At 43.9% G+C, this 16378-nt stretch overlaps 1 protein-coding gene across 1 annotated transcript; it reads left to right on the forward strand.

The window, feature by feature from the left end:
• The first annotated feature begins 1489 nt into the window (after window positions 1-1489).
• On the forward strand, window positions 1490-5098 carry LOC109573082 (seminal plasma protein BSP-30 kDa). The gene is made up of 6 exons (XM_019980305.2): window positions 1490-1565; window positions 1752-1799; window positions 2854-2934; window positions 3810-3884; window positions 4340-4471; window positions 4959-5098. The coding sequence occupies exons 1-6, from the start codon at window positions 1490-1492 to the stop codon at window positions 5096-5098; spliced, it is 552 nt and encodes a 183-aa protein (XP_019835864.1).
• The last annotated feature ends 11280 nt before the right edge of the window (window positions 5099-16378 follow it).

Genomic DNA, 16378 nt, shown 5'->3' on the forward strand with positions numbered 1-16378 from the left:
ATGTTTGATTTCTAGCAGTTTCAGCCCAGCAGCTATAGTAGAAAGGGATCAAGAACCTCTTAAGTCATTTAGGCAGCAGCTGGACTGAAAATTGGAATTCCTGAGCTCCCCTCTTTCTTTCACCAGTGACGTTCGGAGCAAGCAACCAAGGCCATTATACTCCTTAGGTTCGCCTCAAATGTTCAAAAGTATCCCCGACAGAGTCACAGAGCACCCTGACTGTTGTAAGTGGTTGATTAGGCATATCTAACAGACATTTTGCCTGATTCTAAAACAGTTCGCACCATGGACTATAAGTCATCTTAAGGTAGGAGATAGTGGGTCTTTGGGCTGGACACCTGGTATTCATCAAGTGGAGTAAAATTCAAGTAAAATTCAGACACTCCAAGGACGAAGCTAGAGGCAGGAGCTGAGCTCTGCTAAAACAAAGAGATAAGGTGCCCACTCCTGAGGTCAAGAAGTCAAGGCTGACTGCCCCGTCTGCACTTGTCCAGAAAGGCTTCTTGGAGTCAAAGAGGGAGGCGGCCCCACTCCAGAATAAGTGTAGACAAGCAGCCATAGGCCTCTGTGTTGGGATCCATCTTAGCAAAAAGTTAAGCACACATCTTGCAGAGGGTCCATGGACCAGGCAGCTGTGAAGAAAGAAACAAGATAATTGCCCAAATGTGAACAGACACCCTGAGGGACTGTCCTGTAAAAGTGGTGCACGTCACCTCTGTACTCACACTCCTCCTCCAGGTCACCGGCACTACTCCCAGAGTGTGCATCTCTGCCTAACTGCTGACCTACTACACTCTTCTCATTGGAGAGGATGCTCATTCCCTTTGTCTGTCAGGGTGTGCATCTCTGCCTAACTTCTGAGTTGCATAAACAAACTGTTTTTCTGTGTGGTCTCGCATCTGTTGTGCAATGTCTCTAATAATAACCTTGGTACTTATTTTGACAGTTTTTGATTCCTGGAAACTTTCTTGCTTTCAAACAGGGGCAAGAGCCAGGGCTCCTTAGCTTCTAGACTCTAGCCTAAGCTGGTACAGTGGCTAGGACTCCTAGTTTTCATCCAAGTGACGCAGGTTTAATTCCAGGGCAGGGAGCTAAGGTCTCTCTAGAGGACTATTCACCGCTGTTCCTCTGAGATCAGTCGCTTTAAGCCTGGGAGTTCGTTAGTGTCTTTTCCTATTTGTTGGTCACATGGTGTGACTTGCAGCATCTTAGTTCCCAGCAAGGGATCAAATCTGTGCCTCAGCAGTGGAAGACAGAGCCCCAGGTCTCGTTTTAAGTGCATTTCAAACCCCTGAGGCTTGGGGACATTGCCAGCCAATGTCCTGTACTTTCCATCGGAGAGATAAACTTGCCCTGCATGCTCTCAGGCTGAGGAACGATCAAGCATCTACCAGGTGAGGTTGATTCTTATCAGGTTGAAGGGACGTGGGGGTCACCGGTTAAATAAGAAGCAGATCGACGTTGGTCAGCCACAGGAGAGCAAGCTACCATGGCACCGCTAGTGGGGCTCTTTCTGATTTGGGCTGGTGCGTCTGTGTTTCAACAACTACACCCTGTGAATGGAGGTGAGGGAGGGGAGACAGACTAGAATTGGTGAGAAAGACCCTGCCCCAGACACGGCGATTGTGCAGTGCTAGTCGCTCAGTCGTGTCTGACCCTTTTGCAACCCACTTGACTGTAGCCCTTCAGGTTCTCTGTCCATGGAATTTCCCTGGCAAGAATACTGCAGTGGGTTGCCATTTCTTCCCCAGGGGATATTCCTGACCCAGGGAGCAAACCCACGCCTCCTGGAATGGCAGGTGAGTTCTTTAATGCTGAACCACCAGGGAAGCCCACCCCAGACATGGACTGATGAGTAAGTCATGACAATAATAATACTGTGACTAATACCGCTGCCATCTCTTGAATGTGTCAGAAGGGCCAGCTGCTATAACATTCACATTTTATTTGATTTTCCAGCAACTCTATGAAATTGAAACCCGGGTGAGTTTGGCAACAGAGCGAAGGGCCTTTCTGGGAGATGTCTCATTCCTAAATCTCCATTGCGCTGTCCCAGACATGGGCAACCTACGCCAGGGTTGGTTATGTTGTTCAAATGAAGAGTTTCTGATGTTTGTAGAGTTGACTGTTTGAAATATTGGGTTGGCCAAAAAATGTTGCTTCTTGTTTTGCCATACCACTGTATGGAAAAACCAGAACCAACTTTTGGGCCAACCAAGTAAGAGGGACTGTGTGGTCTCAGGGCAGGTCCAAAGAACAGTGAGTGTCTGACTTTGTGGTTGAATCCGTGTGTCTCGGCAGGGGAGCAACGCGAATGTGTCAGGGTCTCCCTCCCCTGTTCAGTTTACCCTGTAGTCATCGAGTGTATCTGTTCAGAGTAAACAAGGACTTCAGAATAGAAAAGAAAACAAAAGAGACACAGGGCATGTCCTACTACCGACGATAGTCTGGTTGTGGCTCTGTTTTGGGCTTTTTTGGTTGTTGCTGCTACTTTTTTTGTTGTTCTTATTTTGTTTTTTATTTTTAATTGGAGGATAACTGCTTTACAATGTTGTGTTGATTTCTGCCGTATGACAATGCAAATCAGCCACAAATATATATATATATATATATATATATATATATATATATATATATATATGTATATATATCTCCCCTCCCTCTCAAGCCTCCCTCCCACCCCACCCCATCCTCTGCTCCCTCTGTTATACAGCATCTTCCCACCAGCTCTCTATTTCACACATGGTGGTGTACATGTCAATGCTCCTCTCTCAATTCATCCCAGCTAACCCTCACCCTGCTTTGCTCTTACTCCGCTTCCATCCATCTCCTCTGCTCCCGCCTTTCTTCTAGATGAGCTGCCGACAGAGACGTATGACCTTCCTCCCGAAATTTACACTACTACATTTTTGCCTCGCACCATTTATCCTCAAGGTAATCAACCACGGAAGAGAATGACAACCAAACAACAATCAAATGCAGCGAACTAACGTGTGTGTCCTGGTAACTGTGATGGGCTCTTCCAAAGACACTTAAGGGCAGGAGCTAGTTTTACCCTCTCAGTCACGGGAGGAGGCAGGTGTGCACATTCCCCAAGAGGGCTTATCTGGAGAGCATCAGGGATATGCCTCTGTAGATGGTGGGGCTGGAATCTGAACCCAGGGTCCAGGATTCAGAGCTGGTATCACATGATAAAGTAGCAACTCCCCAGATTCACATCAGTACACCAACCCTCACAACTTATATACTTTTAACATGTCAACTAGCCGCTCTTTACATCTATTTCTTTGTATCTATAGACACGTGTATAACGTGACAAGGTCTCCCTCGCCTGTTCTGTTTAGCCCTCTAGTCATCAGGTCTATCGTTCAGGGTACCAGGACTTCAGAACATAAAAGAAAATAAAAGTTAGAGATGCAGGGCAGGCCCCACTACAGGTCATATTTGAGTTGTGGCTCTGCTATGTTCTTTTGCTGTTGTTACTTTCTTGTTATTTTTTTTTAATTGAAGGATAATTGCATTCCAATATTGTGTTCATTTCACAACACAAATCAGCCATAAGTATATACATTTGCCCTTCTCTTGAGCCTCCCTCCCACCTCACCCTCCATCCTACCCCTTTAGGTTGACGGCGCAGAGCGCCAGGCTGGGATCCCTGTGTTATACAGCAGCTTCCCACTAGCTAGCTATTTCACTCATGAAGTGTATATATGTCAATGCTACTCAGGCAGTTCCTCCCTCCTAAACCTAACCCTACTTTGTTCTTGCTCTTCTTCCATCAACCTCCTCCACACCTGCTCTTCTTCTAGAGGAGATGCCGTATGACGACAAACCTTTTCCTAGCTTGTTGAGCAAAGCCAACGATCTTAATGCAGTTTTTGAAGGTAATCAACAAGGGATAGAATGACAGCAAAACAACAATCAAATGCAATAAACTAACACCTGTGCCCTGGTGACTGTGATGGGGATCCTCCAAAGATACTTTACAGGCAAGAGTGAATTTTATCTTCTCAGTCACAGGAGGAGGCAGGTGTCCACATTCCCCAGGGGGGTAACCCTGGAGAGCATCAAGGGTGAGCACGTAGAGATGGTGGGACCGGAACCTGAACCCACGGTCTGGGTTTCAGAGCTGCTGCCACATGCTAAAGTAGAGACTGTCCAAAGTTAAAGAAATCTAACTAGTCCCTGAGGGAGGGACCATGATAGACAGACCTTGACATGCCCAGGGCTTAGCGGGGGACTCTGTAGACGACAGTCTCGAATGGAGAATTTTCCAGAGTTACCAGAGATCATGCAAGCCTAGGAGTCAAAGAAGGGAACAAGGACTTTCTTCTTCCAGGTCCTGCATGTGCTTTCCCATTCACCTATAAAGGCAAAAAGTATTATATGTGCACGCGCAAAAATTCCGTATTACTATGGTGTTCCCTCGATACAGAATATCAAGGAAACTGGAAATTCTGTACTGAGAGAGGTAAGTGTGCAGCTTGTCTTCATGTGAGGAGCATGTGGCTTCCCAGATGAAGAGGGTTGGTTCATAACTGACTCCTAGATGGAAGACTCAGGCTTCTTCTGACCCACCCCCTGTGTTCCATTCATCTCCCTTTCGACTCATTTTTCTCCTGGCTCTGCTGGGTCTTGTTGCTGCACGTGGTCTTTCTCTAGTTGCAGCGAGTGGAGGCTGCTCTTCGTTGGTGTGTGGGTTTCTCACTGAGGTGGCTTCTCTTGTGGAGTACAGGGTCTGGGTGCACCAGCTTCCCTCATTGCAGTGTGTGGGCTCAGTAGTTGAGGTGCCTGGACTTAATTGCTCCTCAGCATTGGTTTCTTCCTGGACCAGGGATGGAACCAGTGTCTCTTGCATTGCAAGGCATTCTTAACCACTGGACCACCAGGGAAGCCCCCTTTTCTTTTGGTAAGCCCTCCACCATTAATGTTTTCACCCATTCCTTCTATTTTTTCAGACGAACCCGAATGTGTCTTCCCCTTTATCTATCGCAAGAAATCCTATGAAATTTGCACACGGGTGCATAGTTTTTTCTGGAGGAGATGGTGCTCACTCACTTCAAACTATGACCGGGATAAAGCTTGGAAGTATTGCTAGCAAAAAAAAAAAAAGGTGAGTGTGTTCTGGGGAGGATGGGAAGAGACGGGGTAAGCAGGGAAGAGACAGAGCTGGATTAAGAGGTGGAGTCAGATGCTGCAGTGAGATGGAGGGAGGAGGCAGGTGCAGAGATGGGATGAGGGAGAAAGATGCAGGAGGAAGAGTGAGGAGCAGAGTTTCACAAGGAGAAGCTTGCAGAGAGGATGAAGAGGAGAAAGGGGACAAAAGATGGAAACAGAGGGAGAGACAAAGGCAAACTGCAAACAATGGAGAGGAGAGTCCCAGAGGGAAGGAGAAAGAGAGTTTGCAGGATGACAAATGGAAGGAGGAGGATCTGGGGAGGATCAGTGCCAAGACGAGGTGGAAGAGAAGGTGAGAGAGGGGCGGAGACAGGACAACATAATCTTGGAGCAGGCATGAGACAGCAGGAATCGAGATAGAAAGAGCAGAGAGCAAAGGAGACATAGACCTTTGCCCTCCGTGGGACTGACTGAGAAACAAAACTGACTCGTTAACCTTGACCCCAAAGCTATGTTCAGTCACTGTCCAGTGCATCCACCCTTGGCCATGGATGCAATCCAGCCTTTGAAACCTCAGTGATGAAAATCAAGAACTCTTAAGCATGAAGGTGATGCTCTGAATGACAGAGGTGAAATCCTTTCTCAGCATCTCCACCATGTTCCCCCTGGGCATAGGTCCAATCAATAAACCACTTTCTCTGCAGATGTGGTCTTTCTTTGTCCCACAAAGAACCTATGAATCAAATAGGAGGGTCTCAGCATGCTCGGGTTAACCAGGCAGGATCTTCCAGTGTTCCTTTCCCTTCCTCGGAATCCTGTTAGAACATCAATACACATTACAATTGATTGTCCCTCCTGGGGGCCTGATTGACAGCTGAAGACCTAGTGATGAGACCTGAGGTGGGGTGGGAGAAGAGTCCCAGAGGGTATGGAGGGCCGGTCCTTGTCATAAACGATTTGTCTTTTCCCAACATAGCTGAAATGTTATTTCTTCCTGGAGTTATTCTCTGATTCCTCAGTATAAGGAGGCCCAATGGAGTCTTCCCAGTTTATCCTTTCTCACCTTACAGTTAAACTGCCCATCTTTCCAGGTGGACTATAATTGACAGGAAGGGAACAAGGAGAACTGTGCTTGCCCTGGCCTCAGTCCTAACATCCTTTGCATTTATCAAAAGGACTACTCTCCTTTTAAAAACAAAAAAAGAATTTTAGAGAATAGCATTGAAACATGTATATAACCATATGTGAAATAGATCACCAGTCCAAGTTCGACACATGAAACAGGGCACTCAAAGCCGGTGCACTGGGACAACCCTGAGGGATGGGATGGGAAGGGAGTTGGGAGGACGCTTCAGGATGGGAGACACATGTACACCCATGGCTGATTCATGTCAATGTATGGCAAAACCACCACAATATTGGAAAGTATTTAGCCTCCAATTAAAATTAATTAATTAATTTTTTAAAATCAAAAGGAAATGCTGCAAAATAAGTGAATAATCTGGGTGGGAGAATTAAATTTGATTTGAATTTTGTAAAAAAAAAAAACAAATAGAATTTTAGACAAATATTTTTTCTATCACTAACAGGGTCTGACTGAACAAAGGTCAAATTCATAGGTGTCAGAAATAATGAAGGGCCTGAAAGGGGCTAAACACTAAATTTTATCCTCTTCAAAAACATCTAGAGTCTATCTAAGGATCCTCAGGATCTGGTGATGGATGTTCAGTCACTATCTGGGGAAGAGATGCACAGACTTTTAATCACTGTGCAGGAAGGAGGTATCAACAGAATATTTGTCTTCTGTGATTTAAGGCCAGAAACTTGGAGCCTCACTTAAAACCAGGACATAAAAATAAATAAATACATTTTAAGGTAATAAATAAAAAGTTTTCATTATAAATGTTTTAATAAAAATAAGTAAAAGGAAACAATCGTGATGATGTATGGAAGAAACCAACACAATATTGTAAAGCAATTATGCTTCAATTAAAAATGAATAAATTAAGATGTTAAAAAAATGCTTAATAAAAATATACAAGTAAGTAAAAAACAGTGCTTCCCCTGGCGGATCAGTGGTAAAGAATCTGCCTGGCAATACAGGAGACATGGGTTTGATCCATGGTCTTGGAAGCTCCCAGAAGCCTTGGAGCAACTAAGCCTAATCACAGCTATTGAGCCTGTGCTCTAGAGTCCGGGAGCACAGTTACTGAGCCCACGTGCTGCAACCACAGAAGAGCCTGTGCTCCGCAACAACAGAAGCCATTGCATTGAGAAGCCTGCCCACCGAAACTGGAGTGTAGTCCCAATTCGCCACAACTCGAGAAAAGCCTACTAAGCAAGGATGAACCAGCACACCAAAAATAAAATAAATAACTTAAAAAACATTTTTTTTAAAAGAAAGCCAGACAATGTAAGGGCTATGCAGTTAATAGGGATCAGAAAATCTCTCCTGGTCCTAGATAAAGAGCAAAAAAGCTTCCATTTTTGACTCTCTGAACAGATTATATAGAAATACTGGCCTTTGGGTGAAGTCTTTTCCAAGCCCTTCACACAGTGGTTCATGGCACTGAAATCACACAACTGAAAAATGGAAAGATCACACACACACATACACAGACACATGCATTCCCAGTTGAAGAATAAAGAAAAGTCTACAGCATAGGCAGAAAAAAGATTTAAAACCAATCTCTAAGGGAGTTCCCTGGCAGTTGGTGGTTAAGATTCAGCATTTTCACTGTTCAGTCCCTGGTGGGGAAACTAACATCTCAAATGCTGCTTGGTGCAGCCAAAACATAAATAAATAAATACAAATAAAACCAATCTTGATGCTTCTACCAAAAACAAACCAAAAAACTAGCACATCTCAGACAATACATGCTAAATAATTGGTATATTAGATATCACTGGCCATGCCAAAGAAAAAATAGAAAATGTTATATAAAAAATGAACCTTATTTTCATTCCTTATTTTTTAAATCAGTGAACTCTAATTGAAAGTCCAGAAATAATCCTTCACATTTGCAATTGATCTTCAACAACACATCAAGGTAGTTTAATGTGGGGACTTCCCTAGAGGTCCAATGGTTAAGACTGAAGTTCCAGTGCAGAGGGTGCGATTTCTAACCCTGATCAGGGAACTAAGATCCCATATGCCACGAGGTGTGGTCAAGGAAAAAAAAAAAGATAGCTCAACATGGCAAGAATAATATTATACTTTTTGCAACAAGTGGTGCTGAGACAAGCATATTGTGTGTGTGTGTGATGGTTGCTCAGTCACTCACTCTTTGCGATCCCATAGACCATCGCCCACCAGGCTCTTCTGTCCATGGAATTCTCCAGGCATAAACACTGGGGTGAGTTGCCAATCCTTTCTCTACAAGACAAGTATATCTGCATGCAGACTAAATAAACTGGATACCTACTTCATACCATATGCAAAAGTAAAGTCAAAATGAGTCATACGCTTAATTTTAAAAGCTGAATCTATATAATTCTTAGAAAAAATATACAAGTAAATCTTCAAGACCTTGGGTTAAGAAATGAGTTCTTTATGTAACACTGAAAAGACAAATGACAGAAGAAAAGGTTTATAAATTGGACTTTATCAGAATTAAATTTATGCTTTAGTTTTCAGAGAAATGAAAACTGACAGAATGGGAGAAAAGTATTTGCAGGTCAGGTATCAGATAAAGAACTTGGATCTAGAACATGTGGAGAATACTGACACCTCAATAATAAAGTGACAACACAATTTAAACATGAGCTAAAGCAACTGAATAGATACTTCACCAAAGAATATGTACAAATGGTTAATAGACACATGAAAAAGTGTTCAACATCATTAGACATAAAGAAAATACCAGTGATATACAAAATAGAAGCAGAAGATTAAGAAGAGGTGGCAAGAATACGCAGAAGAACTACACAAAAAAAGGTCTCAATAACCCGGATAACCATGATGGTGTGGTCACTGACCTAGAGTCAGACATCCTGGAGTGTGAAGTCAAGTGGGCCTTAGGAAGCATCACTATGAACAAAGCTAGTGGAGGTGATGGCATTCCAGTTGAACTGTTTCAAATCCTAAAAGATGATGCTTTGAAAGTGCTGCACTCAATATGCCAGGAAATTTGGAAAACTCAGCAGTAGCCACAGGACTGGAAAAGGTCAGTTTTCATTCCAATCCCAAAGAAAGGCAATGCCAAAGAATACTCAAACTACTGCACAATTGCACTCATTTCACATGCTAGCAAGGTAATGCTCAAAATTCTTCCAGCTAGGCTTTAACAGTACCTGAATTGAGCACTTCCAGAGGTACAAGCTACATTTAGAAAAGGCAGAGGAACCAGAGATCAAATTGCCAACATCTGTTGTATCAGAGAAAAAGAAAGAGAATTCCAAAAATCATCTATTTCTGCTTCATTGACTACCCTAAAACCTTTAACTGTGTGGGTCACAAGAAACTGTGGAAAATTCTTAAAGAGATGGGAATACCAGACCACCTGACCTGTCTCCTGAGAAATCTGTACGCAGGTCAAGAAGCAACAGTTAGAACCGGACATGTTCAAAACTGGGAAGGGAGTACACCAAGGCTGGATTTTGTCACCCTGCTTTTATAACTTGTAGCAGAGTTTTTGTTGTTCAGTCACTCAGTCATGTCCAACTCTTTGTGACCCCATGGACTGCAGTGCACCAGGCTTCCCTGTTCTTCACCATCTCCTAGAGCTTGCTCAAACTCATGTTCATTGAGTTGGTGACGCCATCCAACCATCTCGCCGTCTCCTCCTGCCTTCAATCTTTCCCAACATCAGTGTCTTTTCCAATGAATCAGTTGTTTCATCATGACGTGGCCCAAGTATTGAAGTTTCAGCTTCAGCATCAGTTCTTCCAATGAATATTCAGGGTTGATTTCCTTTAGGATTGACTGGTTTGATCTCCTTGCAGTCCAAGGGACTCTCAAGAGTCTTCTCCAACACCACAGTTCTAAAGCATCAGTTCCTCTTGACTCAGTCTTCTTTCTGGTCCAACTCTCACATCCATACGTGACTACTGAAAAAACCATAGATTTGACTATACAGAAGTTTGTGGGCAAAGTAATGTCTCTGCTTTTTAATACACTTTCTAGGTTTGTCATAGCTTTTCTTTCAAGGAACAAGCATCTTAGTGTCATAAGGGTGGTGTCATCTGCATATCTGAGGCTAGAGTACATCATGCAAAATGCCAGGATGAAGCTTAAGCTGAAATCAAGATTGCCAGGAGAAGTATCAATAACCTCAGATAGGCAGATGACACCCTAATGGCGGAACATGAAGAGGAACTAAACAGCCTCTTGATGAAGGTGAAAAGAGGAGAGTGAAAAAGCTGGCTTAAACTTAGCATTCAAAAAATGAAGATCATGGCATTAGGTCCCATCACTTCATGGCAAATAGATGGGGCAAAAACTGGAAACAGTGACACTTATTTTCTTGGGCTCCAAAATCACTGTGGGCGGTGACTGCAACCATGAAATTAAAGATCCTTGCTCCTTGGAAGAAAAGCTATGACAAATCTATAAAAGTGTATTAAACAACAGAGGCATTACTTTGCCAATAAACAGTCCATATAGTCAAAACTATGGTTTTTCCAGTAGTCATATACAGATGTGAGAGTTGGATCATAAAGAAGGCTGAGGGCTGAAGAACTGATGCTTTTGAACTGTGGTGCTGGAGAAGACTTTTGAGAGTCTCTCAGGTAGTAAGGAGATCAAATCAGTCAATCCTAAAGGAAATCAACCCTGAATATTCATTTGAAGGACTGATGCTGAAGTTGAAGCTCCAACACTTTGGCCACCTGATGTGAAGAGCTGAGTCGTTGAAAAATACCCTGATGCTGGGAAAGATTGAGGGTGGGAGGAGAAGGCGAGGATGAGATGGGTTGGATGGCCTCACCGATTCAATGGACATGAGTTTGAGAAAACCAGGAGATAGTGAAAGACAGGGAAGCCTGGCATGCTGCAGTCCATGGGGTCACAAAGAGTTGGATATGACGGAGCAACTGAACAAAACAACAAATAGATTTAAAAGAAAATTTAATGATATTGATACATCAAATAGAGAATACCAATAATTAGAATTTTTTTCCAAAAGGACCAAATGTAAATTCCTTAGTTAGAAAGTGAAACAACAACAACAACAACAAAAACTCACTAGAGGGCCCCAACAGCAGACTTGAGCTAACAAAAGAATCAGTGAGCTTGGTGATAGATCAATAAAGACAATCCAATCTGAAAAACTGGAGGAGGAAATGGCAACCCACTCCAGTGCTCTTGCCTGGAGAGTCCCCATGGAAAGAGGAGCCTGGTGGGCTACAGTGCATGGGGTCGCAAAGAGTCGGACAGGACTGAGGGACTAAGCACAATTTAAAAAAAAATACAAGAATGAAGAAAATTCAACAAGGCCTTGGCAATCCATGGGCCACTATCCCGTTTAGCTACATGCACACATAGGAATATCAGCAGGAGAAGAAAGGGGCAGAAAAGATAGTAAGATCAATTTGTCGAGTATTGCCATCATAACAACATTAAGTCTCCTCATCCATGAAGATGGAATGTCTTTCTATGGCTTTACGTCTTCTTAATTTCTTTCTGCAATGCTCTGTACACATCAGACAGGTGGGTTTTTGATAGGCATGCAGACTATACTCAGAAAAGCTCTTTTTAAAAACTAGAATAGGGAATTCCCTGATGGTCCAGGGGCTAAGAATCTGCTTTGCAACACAGGGTGTACCGGTTCAATCCCTAGTCAGGGAACTAAGATCCCAGATGTCGATGGGCAACTCAACTTGAATGCCACAACTAAAGACCTGAAACAGCCAAATTAATAAGTGAAAAGAAAGAAAGAAAAAATATAGACTTAAAAAAAGAAAGAATAAAAGGAAGTTCCATGGGTGTTTACACTGGGTCCCATGGCCTGGTCTATTTATCCAGTCAGCAGGAGAGATGGACAATGAGTTCTTCTCATTTACAGATTGAATGTTCTTGATACTTATCAGAAAGTCCTAGACATCCCCCAGGATATATGCATATTATCCCCCCTGCATTCACCTCATGAATTTTCATGACTGGATTTTTCCTTCAAACCAAGAGAACCAGGGGGCACCTCCTCCTCCTATTGCCACAAAGCCTGCCTCCCGCAGCTCCTGCTTATTCACTCCGCACCTAAGTGCAAACCCTGGGTGGCCCACCTGATGTGGAATGCTCTCCTCTCCCGGACTGTGAATATATGTGGCTCATTCATACACTGCTGTCAACCTCATCTGTGCCGTGTTGGGTGTTGTGTATTGGGTTCTCTTTTAATATTTAAGGTGGGCTGGATAGAGGATGATCCGAACAGCATGACTTTTTCCCTCATGATTCTGCCAGTACTACTGAGCTGCAAGGGGCAGGAGGTCCACTTCTCTGGCAGCCTGCATACCTCCATCCTCCTCCTAATACTGGCAATCTGCTATGACTCTCACTGTTTTTATTCCCACATTCCACACTAAAAAAAAAAAAAACACCTGCCTTATTTTTCCTTTTTATTTCTCCCTTACTCCCGTTGTTTCTATTTTTGTCTACATCTGTTTCTATCACTCAGATCTGCTATAAATTTCTTGATGAGTCCAGGTTTTCACACACAAAAACAAGAGGTTTTTGGTTGTTGTCTTTGTTTGGGATGGTTTCTGGTCTGGTTGTTGGTTTGGTTTTTTGCCTTGGTGCTTGTAGGATCATAGTTCCCAGACCAGGGATTGAACCCAGGCCCAGGGCAATGAAAGGGCGGAGTCTTAACCATTCCATCACCGGGGAATTTCACAAGTTTTTTTTTTTTTTTTTTTAACACTCAAAGATGCTAGGAAGGGTTTCCCAAGTGGCTCAGTGGTAAAGAACCTGCCAGCCAATGCAGGAGACACGAGATGGATCCCTGATCTGGGAAGATCCCACATGCCTCGGAGCAACTAAGCTTGTGCGCCACCACTGTTGATCTGTGCTCTAGAGTCTGCGTGGCAGCAGGAGAAGCCTGAGCACTGGGACTAGAGGGTAGACCCTGCTTGTCACAACTAGTGAAAAGTCCTTTGTTGTTGTTTGCTGGAGCAATGAAGACCCATCACAGACAAAAACAAGTAAATAAGTAAAAATTATAAATAAAAAAAAAGAGGAAAACAGGAGAGAAGGACTCCTGTCCTCAGGAGATCAGATCAGTCGCTCAGTCGTGTCCGACTCTTCGCGACCCCGTGAATCGAAGCACACCAGGCCTCCCTGTCCATCACCAACTCCCAGAGTTCACTCAGACTCACGTCCATCGAGTCAGTGATGCCATCCAGCCATCTCATCCTCTGACGTCCCCTTTTCCTCCTGCCCCCAATCCCTCCCAGCATCAGAGTCTTTTCCAGTGAGTCAACTCTTCACATCAGGTGGCCAAAGGACTGGAGTTTCAGCTTTAGCATCATTCCTTCCAAAGAAATCCCAGGGCTGATCTCCTTCAGAATGGACTGATTGGATGTCCTTGCAGTCCAAGGGACTCTCAAGAGTCTTCTCCAACACCACAGTTCAAAAGCATCAATTCTTTGGCACTCAGCCTTCTTCACAGTCCAACTCTCACATCCATACATGACCGCACGAAAAACCATAGCCTTGACTAGACAAACCTTTGTTGGCAAAGTAATGTCTCTGCTTTTGAATATGCTATCTAGGTTGGTCATAACTTTCCTTCCAAGGAGTAAGCGTCTTTTAATTTCATGGCTCAGGAGAAGGGAAATTCAAAAAGGAGGGGATATATATGCATATATATGCATATATATCCTCTTGCTTTGCAGTAGAAGCTAACACAACATGGCAAACCAACTATGTTGTTACTGTTTAGCCACTATGTCGTGTCCAGCTCTTTTGTGACCCCCATGGACTGTAGCTTGCCAGGCTCCTCAGACCTTGGGATCTCCAAGACCAGAATACTAGCCTGAGTTCTGTTTCCCTCTCCAGGAGACTTTTCTAACCCAGGGACCAAATTTGTGTCCTCTGCGTTGGCAGGACAATTCTTTACCACTGAGCAGCCACCAGGGAAGACCAAAGCAACTACACTGCAATAAAAGTTATTTAATAAAAAAATAAATAAGATATATATCATAAATCCTATACACTAACAACAATAAAAACTGTATAGAGGGATTTCCCTGGTGGTCCAGTGGTTAAGACTCCAGGATTCCACTGCAGGCCTGGGTCCCATCCCTGGTCATGGAACTAGTGAGCCCCCATGCCACAAAGGGGGACCAAAAAAAAACCAAACAACAACAACAAAAAAAAGAGTAGGCACCCTGAGAGGTTGAGGGTTCAACTTGCATTGTAATCAAGCTGCCAAATCAGCCAATGGCCGGATGAGGCTCTGTGTTTGATTTCCAGCAATTTCAGCCCTGCAGCTTTAGGAGAAAGGGGTCAAGAAACTCGCAAGTCACTTAGGCAGCACTTGGGCTGAAAGTTTGAATTCTTGATCTCATCTTTTTTATTTCACCATTTTGTGTGCTGATGTCAGGAGCAACAAACCAAGGTCATCGTATTCCTTGAGTGAGTGAGTGAGTGAGTGAGTGACGTCGCTTAGTCGTGTCCAACTCTTTGCAACCCCATGGACTGTAGCCTACCAGGCTCCTCCCTCCATGGGATTCTCCAGGCAATCCAGGGGATCTTCCCCACCCAGGGATCAAACCCGGGTCTCCCGCATTCCAGGCATGCGCTTTAACCTCTGAGCCCTCCTTAGTTTCCCCCCAAACATTCAAAATTATCATCTACAGAGCCACACAACACCCTGTTTGTTATAAGTGATTGATTAGGCATATCTAACAGATATTTTGCCTGATCCTAAAACAGTTCACACCATGGACTATCGGTGGTCTGTTTATGACTGGGAAGTCAGTAGAGTCTTTTCTGGGCCACACCATGCTGCTTGTGGGATCTTATTTCCCTGACCAGGGGTTGAACCCATGCCCCCTGCAGTGGAAGCATGGAGCCCTAACTCAGGCAGGAGATAGGTTCCAGGTTAGATATTTATAACTGGCTTCCTGTTTGGATTTCATGGGGTATGAAGAAGTAGGCTTCAGGCTGGATATTTAGAACTGTTAGGTTTTCTGAGACAAGAGATAGATGGACTCCAGTTAAGCATTTACCATCAGCCTCCTGTTTGCTCTCTAGAACGGAAATAACAGGATTAATAGAAAGTCTTGGTCTTTTGTAAATACCTTGAGAAAACAGTGATGCAATACTCAAGGTAATAATCAAGGCAAGGACAAAGAGGGGAAAAACCCTGTTTGAGTAAAGGATTAAGGGATTTCTCCTCCCTCAATTTTTGGGACAAGGGAGATACTCCAGGTGTGCAAAAGGGCTCCTTATGGGTCAAAAGTCAGGGATAACAGCAGGCCATAATGAGTCTTGCTCCTCCTAGAAGCCTTCACTTGTGATCTGTATTGGTTGAGAGGTGCATGCACTCCCAGAGGAGGATCCCAAGGTAGGTCACGTGTAGGAAAATAAACCAGATAACTGGCAAAAGATAAACAAAGCCCCTGAAGAACTGACTTATATAAATGACGTCACCACCTCTTTACCGCAGTCCTCCTCGCTAAGGGGGACACCCACACGCTTTCTCTCTGGGTGTGCATCTCTGCCTTGCTTCTGTCTTAATCAAACAAACTTTCTCACTGTGTGCTTTCCCACTTGTTGTGCTGTGTCTCTAACAATAAACTTTGCACCCACATTTATAGTTTTTGCCTCTGTTAAACGGATTTTTCACTGGGGGCAAAAACCCAGGGGAAAATTGCTGCTAGAGTCTAGACTTTGCTGTCTGATGGCTAGGATTCCAGGTTCTCATCCAGGCTACTTCAATTCCTGGGCAGGGAATTAAGATCTCGCTTCCTGCTGGCACCCTCTGCTGCCTCCTTGAGATCATAAGGACTGGACCTTAGTCTCCTTTTAAATGTATATTCAAACCACTGAGGCTTGGAGACATTAGACTGCCAGCCAATGTCCTGTACTTTCCATCTGAGAAATAAACTTGAACAGCATGCTCTCAGGCTGGGGAATGATGAAGCCCCGTCCAGGTGAAGTTGATTCTTATCAGGTTGAAGAGACGTTGGGGTCACCGGTTATATAAGAAGCAGATCAATGTTGGTCAGCCACAGGAGAGCAAGCTACCATGGCCCTGTGTTTGGGAATCTTTGTGATTTGGGTTGGCGCGTCTATGTTTCTACAACTGGACCCTGTCAT

This window comes from Bos indicus, chromosome 18, assembly GCF_029378745.1.
Source record: "Bos indicus isolate NIAB-ARS_2022 breed Sahiwal x Tharparkar chromosome 18, NIAB-ARS_B.indTharparkar_mat_pri_1.0, whole genome shotgun sequence".
Lineage (NCBI taxonomy): Eukaryota > Metazoa > Chordata > Mammalia > Artiodactyla > Bovidae > Bos > Bos indicus.

Bases quoted from the DNA above. Each gene is read 5' to 3' on its own strand.
- LOC109573082 (XM_019980305.2), top strand. From the start codon at position 1,490: ATGGCACCGCTAGTGGGGCTCTTTCTGATTTGGGCTGGTGCGTCTGTG. The intron at 1,800-2,853 runs GTGAGTTCTTTA...CCTTTCTTCTAG, and splicing joins CACGCCTCCTGGAATGGCAG to ATGAGCTGCCGACAGAGACG. The intron at 3,885-4,339 runs GTAATCAACAAG...TTCTTCTTCCAG, and splicing joins TCTTAATGCAGTTTTTGAAG to GTCCTGCATGTGCTTTCCCA.